The sequence below is a fragment of the Pelophylax lessonae genome (assembly GCF_965119305.1).
Source record: "Pelophylax lessonae genome assembly, chromosome: 3".
In the NCBI taxonomy this organism is placed as follows: domain Eukaryota; kingdom Metazoa; phylum Chordata; class Amphibia; order Anura; family Ranidae; genus Pelophylax; species Pelophylax lessonae.
Window position 1 is genome coordinate 2,134,412 of NC_138770.1, and position 19,090 is coordinate 2,153,501.

General features: G+C 43.7%; 3 protein-coding genes across 3 annotated transcripts in view; 1 reads left to right on the top strand and 2 right to left on the bottom strand.

The window, feature by feature from the left end:
- The window catches only part of LOC309549119 (uncharacterized protein), a 2,919,967-nt gene that overhangs the window by 1,646,389 nt on the left and 1,254,488 nt on the right, over nucleotides 1–19,090 (bottom strand). The window contains exon 13 of the mRNA XM_082249156.1: nucleotides 16,810–17,007. Within this exon, the coding sequence (XP_082105282.1) occupies nucleotides 16,810–17,007 (198 nt within the window). The remainder of the gene's footprint in view (nucleotides 1–16,809; nucleotides 17,008–19,090) is intronic.
- Nucleotides 1–19,090, top strand: part of LOC309549117 (uncharacterized protein) — a 4,285,597-nt gene that overhangs the window by 1,535,728 nt on the left and 2,730,779 nt on the right.
- LOC309548666 (uncharacterized protein) overlaps nucleotides 1–19,090 on the bottom strand; it is a gene marked incomplete at its 3' end in the record, with an annotated part of 135,602 nt that overhangs the window by 11,436 nt on the left and 105,076 nt on the right. The window lies entirely within an intron of this gene.

The window sequence follows — 19,090 nt, forward strand, 5'->3', positions numbered from 1 at the left end:
GCCTTATAATGTCCATAGTATATATAAAAGGAAAGAATTGCTGGCTATATCCCCACGGGAGATTCCCTCATTTCCTGTCGTGGTGACACCAAGACAGGAAGTGAGGGGAAATCTCATGCAATGATATAACACTGTTACATGTTCTAGTTATGTAGCAAACTTAAGAATATACAAAGCAAACATCTTTTTTTTCCATTTTGGCAAAATCATGGATTAATTACAAAACTATCTTTGTTTGTCCCGTGGCTTGCAGGAAAAACATTTTGCCTTGATTCCACCATCAACACAGACAGGGGAAACCCTCCTGCGGAGCCATTGTGTTCACCCGGTGCTGCCCCTGCCAGGAAAACACAGTGATTATTGCTAGTGGCTACAAGAGATGCTAGCGATAAGTGTGTGTAAAATCTGACAGACTGGTTGTACGTTGTCCTCCAGGTGATCGACCAATCCACTTGGGTACCTTCAGCCTGGCCATACATAGTTTAAATCTGCATCTCAAATGAAGCAATCCCATTTACATATAACACTCCATAAAGGAGAATTGAGGGGCTTATCAGGTCTGCGTCAAAAATTAACAGCCACACCCAATCAGACAGCTCATGTTAAAAGGGACCTGAAAAGCAATCTGCATGGCTTGCTTTTCCAAGCATTGGCTAGTTTAGTGAGCCTGGACTAATAACAGTCACTGTAATGCTACCCATACTGCTGTCCTTTTAACATGGTGACAAAAGTTGATACCTATGCTACATGTGTGTAAAGTTACTTGCACCCTGCTAAATGGACAGCAATAAGGTTGTAAATACAGTGACTGCCTGTCCCCCCCTGATGGCGGCCCTGGGTGTGTCATGAAAGGCCAATTGAGAAAATGGCTATATCATGTAGAGGAAATCACCAGTGTGGGGCAACCTATGTCATGGAGGTAGATTTGGACATCGATGTATATGTATCACCAGAAATGGAATTCTTTGTTCTACAATATCTCAAAGACGACCTAGCATGTTATTTGAAGACTGTACTATTTTGGACATACTTGGACTCAAACATACACTGCTCTTTCCACAGCTCCTCCTCCTCTGGGGGTATGATAAAGTTAATACGCATCTTCACCAAAAGCACAAGATGATGTGTCGTGTCCGGATGAGGCTGCAGCGGAGATTTCAGTTCCAGGCTGATATGGTGGATCTGCAGCGGGCCTGGAGTGATGCCAAAAGGCGCTCACCCAGGCTCCTGCTAAAGGGTGTGGAGCAAATCTCCGGTAAGTAAAAATATACATTACATGTGACCAGATAGGTTACAATTTTTTGGGTAGGTGGACATGTGTTTAGCTATGCAACAACACTAATACCAACACCCCCCCCCCCTCCCTCTCGCTCCTACCTTTCCTACCTCCATCAAGTGTCTCTTCACAACCTTTAATACTACTATGTACATTCGTATTTTTTATGTTTCTTTTTTTTCTTCTGCTTCTAGCCAAAGCGGACGGCCGGCACCCTCTTGTGCTTTTGGTGAAGAAGGGGAGGAGGAGGACGGCCACACTCCAATATGCCTTCAGAGACAGCGAGCCATTTGAGCAGCTGAAAATTGTGGATCGTAAGTAGAAAATAAAAATGGTAGAAATTTCAAATCTCTAATCACATTTTACAGAGCCCCCTTTACATCGGAGTCTCCAGACTTACTACACTGTAAGAGGGAAGTGTGAAGACTCTGATGTAAGGAGAGTTCTGGGAACCATTATTTGAGGGGGGAAGCTGGGGACTCTGGTGTAAAAGGGAACTCTGTGGTCCCCAAAGCTCCCCCATACATCTGAGCTTACAGAGACCCTCTTACACTTCCCTTCCTCAGTCCACCACAGTCAAGGGCACAACAAGTCCCACTGCAGAAGGCTACCTGCTTGGACTTGTAATGCTCTCTGTAGGGGAATGAGGAACTACTGCCTGCTATGCTAAGACTTGTAGTGCCCTCTGTTAGGGACTAAGGATTCCTCAGTCCTCAACATTCTAGGGCACTATAAGTCTCAGCATAGTGGGCTGTCATACCTCAGTCCCTCACAGCTCGGGTCAAAAACAACACAGTTAAACATCTAAAGGACAACTCCAAACAAAAAACTACCAATAATGGACAGAGTCCATATGCTCTATAATGTCAAAGACCCGCTACCACTCACCTTCCACCTCCGGTGCTGTCATTGTGTAGGGCAAAGGGCTCCATCTACACCATGTTTGGCTTTCAGGTCAGATAGGCAGGACTTGCTCAGCTCCACTCTCTTCCCTGGCAATTGACTCTGGCGTCATTGTGGATCTTTCCTCCTCTAGAAAACACCCAGGGGCCCTCTCCTTGTCCCCCAGCCACCCAGGGCCTTCTTCTCCTCCTCCTCCACCAACCATTTTCAGACTCTTCCAAATTCCCTGGGGCTACTCAATCCCTTTGCATAGTGGACACCACAAATCTATGACCAGCCTGCAAAATATCAAGTCTGGGCCTGGTTACCTGTATGTTCCGGGTCCAGGGCGGAGCTCTCCTCCCAGAGCAACAACTGATGATAGCAGAGTGAGTTGACTGGCCAGTCACTTCCTACTGGTGCAGGTACACACCTACCGATTCCTCCACATCTTAGGATAACATGATCAGACGGCCAATCCCCAGTCAGAGAAGGAGGAGTAAGTGTCAGCGGACAACAGACACCTGGCAGACGCAGTGAAGGGACTGCAGCAAATTTTATATCCGAGGATTGAAAGCAATCTTTTACTTGGGAGATTTCCCTGACTGCGCCCTTCGAAATGTTGGTGCTCCGCCACTGGCCGCAAGGCCCCTGTAGGTGCGAGGCCTTAGGCGCCCGCTTAATTTGCATGGTGCCCTCCTGTTTTAAAACATGGTCAATGCATCTCATTGGTGTAAGTGCACTTCTATGTTCTGAATTGTAGGGGCATTGAGTATGGTGCTAGCATGATGAGAGGTTACTGCCTATTTGTGTCCATAAATAATATATAATGTTTTTCTTTTATTTTAGAAACCAGTGATCAGGATGTGGAGGCTCAGCCTTCTCAGGCCCACTGTAAGTAATGTGGATGTGCTGGTGTGTTGTGTATTAGGTCTAACTTGGAGGAATGATTGTTTGTTTTGTTTTCTTTTGTGGTTGATGTCGCTTCAGCAACAGAGGAGCCTCAGGCAGGGCCAAGTAGCCAGGATCTGGGGCAGGAGGACATTGGTGCCCAAGAAGAGGCCCATTTGACACCCAGTGATGAGGACCTGGGCTCTCCTCAAATGGGAAGTAAGTATTCTACATGTGTTTGTGTGTTCAATGTGTCCTGGGAAATATAAGGGCTGTAATATATATATTTTGCCATTGGGGTTATGTAGCAGCTGACATTGAGGATGTTAGTTGTGGAGGACTGGGGAAGAGGGGCCGCTGCTTACCCAGTCCAATGTAACTACTACCTTCAATGTTTCCCAACTACTTTCTGTGTGCCTTTATCAAATAGCTTTGGTTCAAGGATTGTATTTGTGTCTTTGTGTTTCTAGGAGATACGACGCCATCCCCCCATGAAGGGACACCATCCCCCCATGTAGGGTCTCCCCCATCCTCCACCACTCCAGGCTCCCCTGAACTAGTCTGTAAGTACCTAAAATTAGATTCTCACATGAATTGTGTGTGCTAGGATGATGTGTATCTAGGATAATCTAAGTTGGAGTCAAAGCAAGTGTAGTTTTGCTATATGTGATAGGAAGGTTGGTCATGAAACACTCTTTCTTAACCTTCATGTTTGAAAGGTGGTTTTGGGGAGCTTTACAGGACATGTTATCTTTTGTAAGTTATCTCAAGCCACCCTATTCTAAATTGGTGTTAGTTTCTCTACATTGGAAATGGTGTGCTTTGTACTTGTAAATTTTTTGGGGACATTGTAATTTAATCATGTCCTGATTTAGTCAACACTGAAAATGTGTGTTTATCAATCTTTCATAAATACTCTTCCTCGGTAATGTACCACATTCCAGCTCTCAATTTGTGTTCTTTTTGTGCAGTTTCTCCAGAGCCAGCAACGCCATCCACTTCGGGGGCCCAAAAAAAAACTGATGATGGTAAGTTGTGTGCTTTTCCAGTAATGTGTCTACTTAGTAAGTGGAGAAATGGTAACTGTGTATGTCCCCGCTCAGGCTTCAAGTTGTTCTAAAGGCAGCAGGTTCTTTATGTGAATGCATTCTATGCATTAGTATTCCAAGTGATAGGTGTGCATATTCCCCCTAAGACTTACTGGGACCATTTTCTTACTGTCCAAAACTTTGCACAAATACTTGTCTGGAACAGACTCCCCCTCCTCCTTAACTGAGGTGACAGCATGCCAATATTGCCTCCTGATGCTGTCACTCCTAATCATTGAGACCATCGGAAGGGAGGGGCGCAAGGCTGGCTCACAGCCTAGTGCCTGAACAGGCACAGGGTGCTTGGCTTCATCTCATGTGCCTCCATAACAAGCTGCCTGCTGTGGGGTCAACCAACAGGAGGGAGGTGCCTAGAGGTGTGTACAGGGGCCATGTAAAAAGGAGGATTGTTATTTCTCTCGTCCCCAAAAACCTAGAGAGTGTAAGTCTAACCTGATTAGTTTTCCGCAGCCCTCCAAAAATGATATGTTTCCAACACTTAGAACAGGCAGGGCTGAGGCACCAAAAACATCAGAAAAACACAATCAGCACAAAAGCAGGGAGTACGTATCCTTAACGCTACAAGCTTCACCCAGAAGAATGACGCTTGCACTGTACAAATCTGCATCACCACCATATCAATGTCTAAATAAAACGTTCAGGGAAATGTGGAGGGGTAATGAGTGGGTGTTAGAGCGTTTTCATGACTGTGTAACCTACAGTTAGCGTGATTCGATTTTTAGATACATTTTTTCTTCTCTCTTAACACAGCTGGGATGGCGGAAAATAAAACGGTGGAGCAGACACATGTACTCCGGCCACAACTGGCCCTCCGAATTCCAAAGGGTAAGTCTCTACTATGTGTCAGGTTCAATCTATAGACAGTAAGAGGGAGAGAGAACGCTACACAAACTCCAATGGTGATAGAGATAAATGTGTGCACATGTATCGTGTTGACCAATTGAACCCAAAACACCTTACATTCTTCTAAATGATTGCTTGTGTTGACATGAAGAAAAGCCTTTTACTTAGCTTTGGTGGAACTGCTACTAACATTCCAAGCCATCTTATGTAACCTTTTGAACAATTTGCTGTGAAAGTTTGAGTTTAAGGTTTACACCAGCAATTTAGCATATTTGCTTCAGAGTGTTGATAAAAGCCAACCAATAGACTCCTAAGCATATTTGTTGAGGCACATTAATTACAATCGTTGTTTGGATCATTTTGCATAAAACTAATTGTCATGTCTTTTTCTACCCAGGACACACCCACCTCACCTATGAGGTCCTTTTGGAATATGTTACATGGTGCATAGAACGAATTTTAGTTTTGGAACACACTTATGGGGCGGATCCAGACCCTCAGGAGCCATTTGTGAGGAATGTGTCACCCTTAAAAAGATTGTAGTTTTTATTTTTTAATTTGTTGTGTTCATTTTCCAATGTTTTTTAAATGTCACATTTCTACATTCTAAAAAAAAATATACCAAAAAAAGAAAAAAATTAAAAACCCTTTTTTTGGGACCCAAAAAAACAAAAAAAACAAAAAAAGCCTTGTTTTTGGCAACCCAAAAAAATATAAAAAGTTAAAAAAAACCTTTTTTTTGGGACCCAAAAAAACAAAAAAAAACAAAAAAAGCCTTGTTTTTGGCAACCCAAAAAAATATAAAAAGTTAAAAAAAACCTTTTTTTTGGGACCCAAAAAAACAAAAAAAAACAAAAAAAGCCTTGTTTTTGGCAACCAAAAAAAAAAAATGTTTACAAAAAAGCCTTGTTGTTTTTGGTAACAAACTAAACCAAAAATGTTTACAAAAAAGCCTTGTTGTTTTTGGTAACAAACTAAACCAAAAATGTTTACAAAAAAGCCTTGTTGTTTTTGGTAACAAACTAAACCAAAAATGTTTACAAAAAAGACTTGTTGTTTTTGGTAACAAACTAAACCAAAAATGTTTACAAAAAAGACTTGTTGTTTTTGGAAACAAACTAAACCAAAAATGTTTACAAAAAAGCCTTGTTGTTTTTGGTAACAAACTAAACCAAAAATGTTTACAAAAAAGCCTTGTTGTTTTTGGTAACAAACTAAACCAAAAATGTTTACAAAAAAGCCTTGTTGTTTTTGGTAACAAACTAAACCAAAAATGTTTACAAAAAAGCCTTGTTTTAGTGAAAACCTCAAAAAAAATTTTGGAACACAAAATATGTTTATCTAAATAAAATTAAAGTATGTTGCTCTTTGCAACACAAATGTTACATTGGCAATTTAGTTCATTCTATTATATATTGTAATATATTTTTTGTACGCTACAGTTGGTAGACACCCACATGTGTTATTAAAAAATTTATTTTATTACCCAAGTTTTCTTTTTGGTGTACACATCGAATGTCTTTTGTGTTGTATTTGTTTAGTCGAGTGGTGTGGTCTGTAATTGTTAGTATGTTGGCTTTGGTTTATGTTAGCCTTGAGACTTGTTTTGAAGCTACATTTGAAGGGAGACCTTTTCTTGGGTCGTTATGTGAACATTGAGTTATCTAAATTTACATGAAATCATATGTTTGGAGATCGAGAAGCACGTGTGTATAAATGCCTACATTAACCAGGGCCATTACTTGGCCACCAACACTCCTAAAAAACCAAAGAGCAAACACAAACTAATCATTTTGCATAAAATTTTATTTCATCCCCAAAAAAAGCACTATAATAAATCATATTGTGCCACCCTCAAATTAAAAAAAAAAATGGCCCAACAAATTGGCCAATGTAACAATCATTAACAAAACTAAACCAAATTAAACAAAAAAACAAAAAATTAAGTTGGTGGTGGTGCCTGAAGCAGTGTGGTGAGCACTGTTAAGGTTCCTGCCATCAAATGGTGGGCCAATAGTTCCATCTGGTCTGGGGTTAGCTGTAGAGTTGTGGTCAAGTGGCCCATTAGGATCATATCTTGTGTCTGAGGCTGCTGATGATGCAGGGTGTTGAACCTTGGAAATGTCCCAGACAGAAGATGTTGTGCCAATAGTCTCATCTGCTCTGGGGTCAGCCTAAGAATTTGGGCAACGTGTGCCATTAACATGAGATGGGATCGTTGCTGCTCCAAGGCTATTTGATGCTGCTGGTGGTGCAAGGGTTGTGAAGATGTGTGGGGAGTGGTGGTTGATTGGTTGTTGTGGTCCACGGTGCGGGGGCAAACGACATGTCGCATTGGTGACAAAAAAGAAGAACGGCCTGGGGAGGAGTGAAGTGATAAAGGTGTGGAGGGAATGTAGTCAGGTGGAAGGGGTACTGTGGAACCAGTGCGCATTGAGGTTGTGCAGGAGGATTGCTCATTGAGGGGTGTGGGAGTCCGAACGGAGTGTGAAGTGCTAGGAGTGGCTACAGGAGGAATTGTCCCATCCCCAGCTGCCTGACAAGTGGCCAACACTGGCATTACCCTCCCACTACCACAACCTGCAGTGGCAGGTGAGTGAGATGTTTGGGAGGGCTCTGCCAATGGGGCATCTTCAGATCCAAACAGGCATTGGCGTGTGGCCAGCACCTGAGTGTCAACACTTTGCCGATCCCGTTGATGCTGGTCTGCTAAACTTACCAAGCTGTTACGCATATCCTGGTGAACCTGTACCATTGTTGCTACAGATTCCTGTATGAGCCCGAGCAGATGTACTGCCTCAGTAGATTGCTGAGTACGCCTCCTTAACTCATTTTGGACCTGATACTCATCAAGCAGCCTCTCCGCTACATCCAGCATAGATGGACGAAGTTGGGTAGGTGACAATCCCTCTGCATCTAAGGCTACCTGAAAGCAGAAGAAATAGACCAAATCATTATCAAACATCATGACTAAATATTTCAGATTAGTTTGACAACTTAACACCCCAAGCAGAACGTTGAAAAGTTTGATGTGCTTCTAATGAGTACTTGTTCATTGTAAGATTATCCAAGCTAGCAACACTTCTGATAATGGGTACATATTATATTGGTAGGACTAATATGACAAAGGCAAAAAAGATTCAACATGAAGGTGTTCCCAATTAACCCTGGTGTGGTAGGTTGTTTATGCTTTTGGTAAATCTGTTACTACACCAATGACTTTATACATCTACGTATGTTGTCTAAAATCTTGCCATCAATCGGCTAGAGGACAACCCAACCAAACGATACCCATGAATTTGGACCTGGAAAATCAAAGACGGGCCGGACTTTAAAGATCCTGGATGTTTTTGGAACATTAGTGGCACACCAAATTATAACATAATTCCCTGATGTTCAAGATAGAACTCTTGTTGTGCTGGTGCATCGTCAGAATGTCATAGCACTAATTTAACACACACAATGTAAGCCACATCTAGTCCAAAATCAATGCTACCATTGAAATGTTACATGTGCACCTTGTTCCCTTATATCACATACCACAGCACTGGATGCAGAATCGTCGCCAGCTCCTGATCCAACTCCAGCTGCAACGTCAAGAGGGGCCTGATGTTCTTTTAAAAACAAAAAAAAAAAAAACATGTTTAGTACATAACCTTAGTCAGTAATGATTATGGCCAGATTGCCCTCCTAGCTTCATGAATGAAGCATTGAGGCCAAACATTCAAAAGTGCTTTCCTGGGCTCATAGGACACTTGCTAAACCCTCCCAAAGGTTAAGAAGGCTTGGTCTGCCTACTAATGACGGCACCCATTAATGCTGTCAACTGTGTTTTGCAGGGTAAACATCTAAAAGGCAACACTCTTTCATAAGAAAAAACATGTGTGTTAATGGGGTTAATAAGATTCCAAAAAACATTATTTGGCTAGACATACCAACACCTTCCTCCAGGCCTAGCTGCACTGGGTGTGTTCCCTGCTGCGGATCTTCTGTAAAGGACATAGCAATATGAGCTATCTTGGGAAAAAAAAACATCTACATTGTTTGGCACAGTATGATATTGGACCTACCAGGAGGAGGGTCAGCACTGATGTCAACACCTGTGAGTCCGTCTGGTTCGCCAAGCTGCATGGGCTGTGGAGGGGCTGAGATCCGTGCTACAGATGAACAAATTGCAGGTTGGGGAAAACAAAAAAAGGACAATTGGAAGGGCAAGTATCACATTCTATTAATGTCACACATAGGATAGTAGTTAATCTTTTCCAAACAACTCACACAATTGACATCCAAGATAATATCCTTCCTCGGTGCAAAGCATCCGAATCTAAGTCCTCTCTGGTAAAGATGGTATCAGGTCCTATGATGTTCAAGAAAGGTAATTGATAATCCCAGAGAGAACTTCGTGCACGTTCATCCAGCCGACCTTGTCGGTCATAAAGACCCTCCGCAGCCCATGCAATTAGCTTCTTCCGAACGGACCCACAGATGTCGTTGACCTTCTTCCGCACACTGTCACGGTGGCGAGGTGCTTCACCCAGTGCATTTACAGCATCCCGGATTTCATCCCACAATCTGTTCTTCTCTGTTACTGAGTAAGACGCGGCCCTGGTCCCATGTATCGCCTGATATCTGGCCATATAGGCGTGGACCAGGGCACAGCACTGATTGTGGGTGAAACGGGGAAGCCGGGATAATGTGGACAAGCTGACTCTGGTGGACGGACCCGCTCCAGGACTACTGTCAGAAGAGCCAGCTTGTCCACTTGGTGTGTTACCACCTCCCCCGGCTTCCTCCTCCGGGATGGGGATGGTGGACTCCCTCATGGATACAGCTGGAGCCTCCCTCACACCAGAGCCAGACGATCTGCCCACCCTGCCCCCCCTGGCCACCCTGGCCACCCTGGCCACCCTGCCCCTTCTCATCCTTCCAGTGGGTGGGGCCATGGGAGCACGAGGTGGGCAGAGAATCTGGCTGTCCAGCAGCAGCAAAGAGCCCCAAACTCCTAAATCTGAAATGACAAAAGAGAAAACAGAAAAAACAGGATTTGCAGATTGCTCTTCATATACAGTATAATTAGTGAACAGTTACAGAACACACTTACCTAATGGCACAAACAGACTTGGTGGTGGTGGTGGTGGTAGTAGTGGGCAAAGAGCAGAAGAGGCTGCAAAGAAATGGAAAAAAAAACCACATAAGAAAACGCATATGGGTACAAATCACACGAGGCCCTCCAAACACTTACCTAATGGCACAAACACGGTGGTGGTGGTGGTGGTGGCAAAAAAAACAGAAGAGGCTGCAAAGAAATAGAAAAAAAAAAAAATAAGAAAACGCATATGGGTACAAATCACACGAGGCCCTCCAAACACTTACCTAATGGCACAAACACGGTGGTGGTGGTGGTGGCAAAAAAAGCAGAAGAGGTTGCAAAGAAATGTAAAACAAAAAATAAGAAAACGCATATGGGTACAAATCACACGAGGCCCTCCAAACACTTACCTAATGGCACCAACACGGTGGTGGTGGTGGTGGTGGCAAAGAGCAGAAGAGGCTGCAAAGAAATAGAAAAAAAAAACACATAAGAAAACGCATATGGGTACAAATCACACGAGGCCCTCCAAACACTTACCTAATGGCACAAACACGGTGGTGGTGGTGGTGGCAAAAAAAGCAGAAGAGGTTGCAAAGAAATGTAAAACAAAAAATAAGAAAACGCATATGGGTACAAATCACACGAGGCCCTCCAAACACTTACCTAATGGCACCAACACGGTGGTGGTGGTGGTGGTGGTGGCAAAGAGCAGAAGAGGCTGCAAAGAAATAGAAAAAAAAAACACATAAGAAAACGCATATGGGTACAAATCACACGAGGCCCTCCAAACACTTACCTAATGGCACAAACACGGTGGTGGTGGTGGTGGCAAAAAAAGCAGAAGAGGTTGCAAAGAAATGTAAAACAAAAAATAAGAAAACGCATATGAGTACAAATCACACGAGGCCCTCCAAACACTTACCTAATGGCACCAACACGGTGGTGGTGGTGGTGGTGGCAAAGAGCAGAAGAGGCTGCAAAGAAATAGAAAAAAAAAACACATAAGAAAACGCATATGGGTACAAATCACACGAGGCCCTCCAAACACTTACCTAATGGCACAAACACAGTGGTGGTGGTGGTGGTGGCAAAGAGCAGAAGAGGCTGCAAAGAAATGGAAAAAATACACATAAGAAAACGCATATGGGTACAAATCACACAAGGCCCTCCAAACACTTACCTAATGGCACAAACAGACTTGGTGGAGGGGGGGTGGTGTAATCCTTTATAGGCAAAAGGAGGCTGCAAACATTAAACATACATGAGAAATCGCATGACCTACATACGTGCACATAATAAATTACAGTTATCAGGAAAGCAAAAATGGTGTCTTTGGAAGCTGGGAAGGTAAGGGGGCAGGTTTAGATGCCAAATCTAGACTGCACACCTTTAACAAACATGAGAAAACACATGTCCAAACCACATGCACATGGGGCCAACTGCCAATGATTAAAAGACACTTGAGGGGTTCCCAAGCTATTGTGGGTTGGAGGGGATTCACCATAGACAACTTAAGCACACCCAAGATAAGTACAAATTCTCTCCTTCCTTTTTTTTGGGAGAGAGAGATACAATTGTCTTACCTCCAGATAATGTAGGTTGTGGGTCACAGGGTCTTGCTAGCACATAAGAAACATCGATCTATAACATCCAGCAGCCATATTGGCCATGTGCTCCTTTTATAGCTGGCTCACAGGTGTGATAATTAGCGGCCGTTTCTATATATATCTGCGCATTCGCGAATTTGCGCGTTCAAAATGGAGGACGATATCCCAGACGCATTAGATGGTGCAATGCTGGCATTTATCGGTGCCTTGTTTGAGGAGGCCCTAGCACAGGAGGCAGCAGAAGGTGGGGAAGCTGCAGCAGAAGGTGGGGAAGCTGCAGCAGCAGCAGCAGCACCTCCAGCAGCAGCACCTCCAGTCCGTGTGCCCTTACCTCGCCAGCCACGCATTTTTGCTCCAAGGATCTATTTGGACAAGCTGCGGGATTCTGATGTCAGGAGGAAGTTCCGGCTCGAGTGAGGAACTATTCTACACCTCTACCAGCTCATAGCAGAGAAAATTGACCCGGACACACAGCACGGCCATGCGGTGCCCGGCATGGCCAGATTGCTGGCCACTTTGTATATTTTAGGGCGTGGCAGCTTCCAAGCCACTTCGGGAAGTATCATGGGCATTAGCCAGCCCACAGTTTCAAGGGTGTTCATGTTGGTCATTAATGCCATAGTCGATATAGTGCCCAATTTTATCCACTGGCCACAGAATGAAAATGAGTGGAATGAAGTCAAGTTGGGTTTCTACCTGCGGGCACACATGCCGCAAATCCTAGGGGCAATCGATGGCACCCACATAGCCATTAGGCCACCAAGGAGCCACGAAAGTGAGTACCGGAACCGCAAGCAGTACCACTCCGTGAACGTCCAATTAGTGTGTGACGCCAAACAGCGCATCATGAGTGTCAACACTGGTCACCCAGGGTCGTGCCATGATTCCAGTATGTTAAGAACCAGTACTCTGTACGAGGTGTTTGAAAGTGGACAAATGCCCCAAGGGTGGCTTATTGGTAAAGTATTTTGTCTTAACAACATAAACTGTAAGATTACATAGACATAGGAATAAGCTACATCGGTGTACACCCTGATTTAAGCAAAGCCTACCTAAAATGGATGTGTTAGGAGTTGTCAGGCTGTTCACACACAACCAGATCAGCAGCTTAGCAGCTCACAAAAGAAAGATTTGCAAAGTTGTCTTTGAGTCCAATGAAGGTGGTTAACCAATGTGTAAATGGTGTCCTCTAGCCACCCAAAGAAAACCTACAAATGATTCCAATGGTATTGCCATATCCCCAAAGTACTTTGCATAAGTGAGTCAATATTGGTTTCCTCACTCTAGTTGCAGATATATTCCAGAAGTAAGACCTAGGCTAATGTAATAGGAACAAAATAGGGGCCAAGTTGGAACTTGCAAGAGAAACCCACCACTTTGTGTGTCCTTTTTCCCATTTGTATTAGTGATTTAGGCAGTTAGACAGAGTTGAGATGTTTCATATGAGTTTTTGCAAACAGACGAGCAGGTTGTTTAGTAAAATGCCTAATTGTCTCCCATTTTGAGGAGTCATCTAAAGTCACATGATAGGAAGAACTAATGTATATTTTTCTTATTTTTCAGGGGATGCTGGTTACCCGCAGCTGACGTGGCTGATGGCTCCAATCAGGTACCCCCAGGGCCCAGCAGAGAGGAATTACAACAGGGCCTTGCGGAGAAGCCGGAGTATCATTGAGTTGACCATAGGTCTTCTCAAATCCCGGTTTCTCTGCTTGGCCCGGCCTGGGGGTGAACTCCTGTACTCTCCTACAAAGGCTTCCAAGATCATCCTGGCGTGCTGCGTGTTGCACAACATGTGCGTTGCCCGGGATGAATCTTGGGAGCTGACGGAGGAGAGGGAGCCAGAGGTCCGTCAGCCGGCGGCCCCCAGGCGGCGGAGCACCGCTGCCGGTATGGCCACCCGGAATACCCTGGTTGCTAGCCACTTTACATGTAAGTACTGTAACCGGTCAAGATAGGGCATGTGTATTAATTAGCTAGTTAGCAGAGGTGCCACTCACAGGGAGACAGAGGGTCATTATCATCTGCCAATGACACTTGCCATTGTAGATAAAGTGTAGTCAACATTGGTAAAATTGTGTTACTTGAGCAAAAACATGCACCTCTAACCATAAACATGTTGGTATTGTGAATAGTGTAAAGGGCTGAGAAGAGCTGGCAGGTGTTTATTTGTGTCTATGCCACCTGTGTAGTTATTGATAACATGAACGGCTGCTTGGTATCTTATGGTGTTGTAATTTTCCAGAACATCAACATCTTGGAATCATGGCACGTACCATGGGAAGCCTGTGGTGATGGGCTGTCTGGCGTCACAGGTGTGTATTCAAATGTTTACATTAATGATTTCTGGTTTGTGTAAGTTGGCATAAAATGTGTTATTTCACTCGTGATGTCGAAATTAAATGAAGTTCAGAATGAAGCAAACAGGCATTAAGATGTGATTTTCATAATGAAATGTCTTATCCTTTGTTTTATTTTTCCAGGAGTGGTACTGCTTGCGGGTGTAGGTGGTAGAAACCCACCTTGATGGACTCCACTCATCTTCTTTTGTGGTCAGTGGATATTTGGTAAGGCACATGGCCAATGACCAACATGAACACCCTGGAACTTCGAAAGTGGCTTGGAAGCTGACCAGCAACCTTGCCATGCCTGTCCCCTATGAGCTGGTAGAGGTGCAGAATGGATTCTGAACTCTGCCTGAAGTTGTGGAAGACATCAGAATCCCGTAGCCATGGAGCAAAGGTCGTGGTCTGGCGCTGTAAAGGCACACGGACTGGAGAGTGACAATATTATTTTGCTGCATCCCTCCTTCTGCTGTCATTCTCAAATAAATAAAGACTTTAGAATTGAACATGTGTTTTTTTGTTTTGTGTGGGTGCCTACAGACAAAAGGGCCATCCACACTGTAAGATTTAGAGAAAACTTTATCCTTCAGATTGACATTTTCTATGTAGTGCAAGGGCCTGCCTGATTGCATCCAAATTGAAAGTGTTGAGGTTTGAGCTTATATTATATGGTTTGGTTAAGTCTACAGGAAAAAGTCTAGACAAATTGTTAGTGTATGGCCCATTAAGCTGCCAAGGCCGGAGTTTTGCACTTTGCATGCTGCTTGTACTGGTGATGTGAGGGGTTGTAATGTAGAGTAGGGATGTGACAGTGTTGTGTTGAGGTGTGAGGCAAATGTAGTGTTGGACTATGAGGGTCTGTGTTGTTGAAATATGGAGAGAGTCCAATATCAGACACCTATGTTTATTGGTCAAGAAATTGTAAGAACCATGGTAAATATGTAAAGAATTGCATCTCGATAAAACTAGGACCACACTCATAAAATCAAAATTGTGTTGTTTCCATTGATGTGCTTGAAATTTGGGTAGGACACCCCCCCCCCCCCAAATTCAAGATAGTTAAAAAAAACTGTTAAAAAAAATGAGAGTGAAAAGAGATCCCAAGTGTAGTGATGTGATTTGAACCCATGACGTTGTTAACTGCAGTGAAGTTGCAAAGCACTTAGCTATTGGGCAGAATAAAGCTGTATGGTGGAAAAAAAGGAGTGTGTTAAGGCTAAAAAGCACATATAGCTAAAGAACTAAACATTGTATGGAATGTGGGAAGAAGACCATGGTAAAATTGTGAGGTTTCATCTTGCCCTGAAGTAGGGTAGGGGTTTGGTCACTTGCCTTTGGTACTTTCAATCATAAGATCGATTCGACACACAGACAAGATCAAAAAAACACTTAAAATGGTGTAAGCTTGCAAGCGCTTCTGAGTGTAACATTATTTAGCAATATATATGATGTAATCCGTTACATTTTAGCAATATAAACAAACAAAGAAAATAAAAAAAGTAGGTGGAGATGGTAAGCCTCGAACCTACAGCAGAGGGAGATGAATTACAGACGTGTGATGTGTGCACTAATCCACTAGCCCACATCGCTATGTGAAACTGCTATAAGCACGAAGACATAAGTTTGCGAATTGGCGAAGCCGCGATCGTAAGTGAATCCCGCTGACGGCGGAATTCATTATTGCTGTTTCACTAGCCAATTCGCCGCAGCGCCAGTTAATTGATTTGAACGCGGCGAAACTGAAACACGTCATAGATGTTTGAAGCTGCAGTTTCTTTAAATCCGGCCCCCCGTAACTCGTTACCCCCAACACTGGAGACTATACAGACATATCCCTCCCCCCGTCACTCCCAACAGAGCAAGTAACCCCGGGAGAATTGTTCTGTCAGAGATCTTACTAGACCCAGGCATGGGGCAGAAGAATCAAAACACATACCCCAGGTGCCTAGGTCTGGTAACACCTATAGTAAAAATCAACATTTTGCTGCCAGCTGAACCCCAGAATCTCCATAAATCCAGTCTAGAGACATAAATTGTGTCTGCAGCACAGAGAAGGAAGATTATCCGAGAGAAATACAGGAATACAGGATGGGGAACACAGCTCAGGAAAGTGACCAGGGGATTACAGGCTGATATCACCCAGCCCCCGCCCTACTCTGGACCAATCAGTGAGCAGTATGGGTGGAGGAATGTATTTAGTGTTAATGACCCAAATGTGCTGATCTCTGTAGGAGTGTCCTCCTCTATAAATGTCCCCGTTATTCCATCCTCCTCCATAGACTGCTGATCATCCCTCACATACCTCTCTTCTTCTTCTGCTTTAACCTCAAATTCTATATCGATTGGATCTCCACTCTATATCAAGAAAATGAAAGAGAATATAATCTGTAAAATATAAGATTTAATATTGCAACATAACATCAACAATCCACACATTGTCTCCATGAGTCTGTGTTTTATAATCTCTGTCTCACCAACCTTGTAACATTGAGGGATGGTGTGATCTTCCTGTGTGGAATCCCGGGAATACAGAGGACGGGGACATCTCTCTGGTGGGTTCCTGGTATTAGGTGGCTCCATCATATCCTTGTGTCCTTCTGAAAACTCCTCCATCACTCCATACTCCTCATCCTCCTCTTTATACTCTTCTTTAACATTAATATTATCATCCCCGAGGTTTCCACTCTGAATATATAATAAAACATTTATTGTAACAAACATGCTGTGTATAAATCAGAACTACCAATCATTGTCACTCATCTACCTGATGATGGTGAGGGATGGTGTGACCTTCCTGTGTGGAATCCCGGGAATACAGAGGACGGGGACATCTCTCTGGTGGGTTTCTGTAGCTGGATGACTCCACCATGGTGTCCTGGTACAGATCTTTGTGTTCTTTTAGAAATTCTGACTCCTCCATCACCCCATCCTCATCATCCTCCTCTTTTATCTCTTCTTTAACCTCAACTTTAGGATATCTCAGGTCTCCCTTCTGAATATATAATAAAAATCACATCAATGGTAACAATGCAGATAATGTACAGATCCTAATGATACTATCAGTGATTGTTCCTCATCTACCTGATGATGGTGAGGGGTGGTGTGACCTTCCTGTGTGGAATCCCGGGAATACAGAGGACGGGGACATCTCTCTGGTGGGTTCCCATTACTGGATCCATCTGTAGGAAACACACACACTGACTGAATACATTGTTTCTATGTGTTTATCAGATGATGGGGGATCTAGGTGGAGCCTCCGTACTGCTCTCTCCTTTACAATAAAGTCTCCTCTTACCCGGTGATGTGAGGGGCGGCTGATTCTCCATCATGACGTCCTTGTAGAGATCCTTGTGTCCTTGTAAATACTCCCACTCCTCCATGGAGAAATAGACAGTGACATCCTGACACCTTATAGGAACCTGACACACACAATGATATAGATAACATCCACACACATAGTTACATAGTTAATCTGGTTGAAAAAAGACACAAGTCAATTCAGATTAACCAACATAGAAAACCTCTGTATATTCAATCCTATACCCACACTGGTCTGATAACCTTACACCTTTCAGAGTAAGAATCATTAACCACTATTCTCTGTCCTTTAGCCAGTTTTCTATCCCCTTTATAAATGGATTTTACAGCCTGTAGACTTTTTACCTTACACATTAGCCGTGTGTGGGGAACTGTATCACACGCTTTTGAAAAAAAACAAGTATACCACGTCCACGGCCACCCCTCTGTCCAAGTATACCACCCAATGGGAAATTATCTCAGCATGACTTACATAATGAAGGAGATGAGGGGAGGTGACCATAGATACATGGAAATTCAGCTGGTTCAGCAGGGATCGCTCACATTTCCATCCATGTGTGGTCACTGCCGGATAAAAGTCACTCAATCAGCGGCTGCAGCCAATAGCTGATCTGTGTATTCTGAGAGAGGAGGAGCGTCCCCTATTGTCAGAATACAATAGTGCAGCGGGGAGGATTCCCCCATCCCCCTCCAATGTGTGGATGGGGGAATCGCTTTAGCTTTTTTTTCTCTTGTCCCACTGGCTGAACAATAAAACTGAACCATGTATGGCCAGGTTTGGAAGAAAGATATATTATTCATCAACTGATCCCCCTGAAGGGGTTAATCTAGGTTTAAAAAGAGGGGGTAGGGGGTGGCGCTGTCTGATAATCAAAGAAAATATTATATGTGTTATGACTAGCTACATATAACAAATATAAATATATAATAAAACCAATGTGCAAATCCTAATAAAGTAACCTGTGCATCAAAGTGACAAGTGCATGTACTTCACCGTGTAAGTGACGGGTACTGTATACATAAAATCAGAAATAAATATGTGTGCACTACGTGAAATAATGGTGTGGTCAATAGGTATTCACAGACAACTGTGAGTGCAGCCGTGCATAACGTGTTCCACCTGTATAAAGTGACGTATGCTAAAATAAATACTATCTTTGATAATCCAGTAAGTATATATAAAACTTGATACAAAAAAATTATACACATAAATATATTAAGTGCCTTCGGGGGGGTGTCAGGTCGGTGTCTCCCACCATTTTAGCTTTAATTTGAATCCTTAGGTGCCGCTGTCACCCAAAGTCCCGCCTCCTTGTGTGACTCCTTTGATAGACAGCACACTTGTTCAATGGCGGGACGTGTGCTGTCTGTTATGGTAGGAGCCGATCCAGGAGGTGGGACTTGTGTGACAGCGAGAGCCTGGTGATTCAAATTAAAGCTGAAACAGTGAGGGACGCCGGCCTGTGTGAAAATGTGATTTGGCTCTCGTCTTTCTCATCCGCTCTCCTCTCTGACCCCCTGCACTGGTAAGACTGCACTGCTGGGCACTGGTAAGATTGCACTGCTGGTCATTGGTGAGACTCCACTGCTGAGCACTGGTAAGACTGCACTGCTGAGCACTGGTAAGACTGCAGTGCTGGGCACTGGTAAGACTGCATTGCTGGGCACTGGTAAGACTGCACTGGTGGGCACTGGTGAGACTCCACTGCTGAGCACTGGTAAGACTG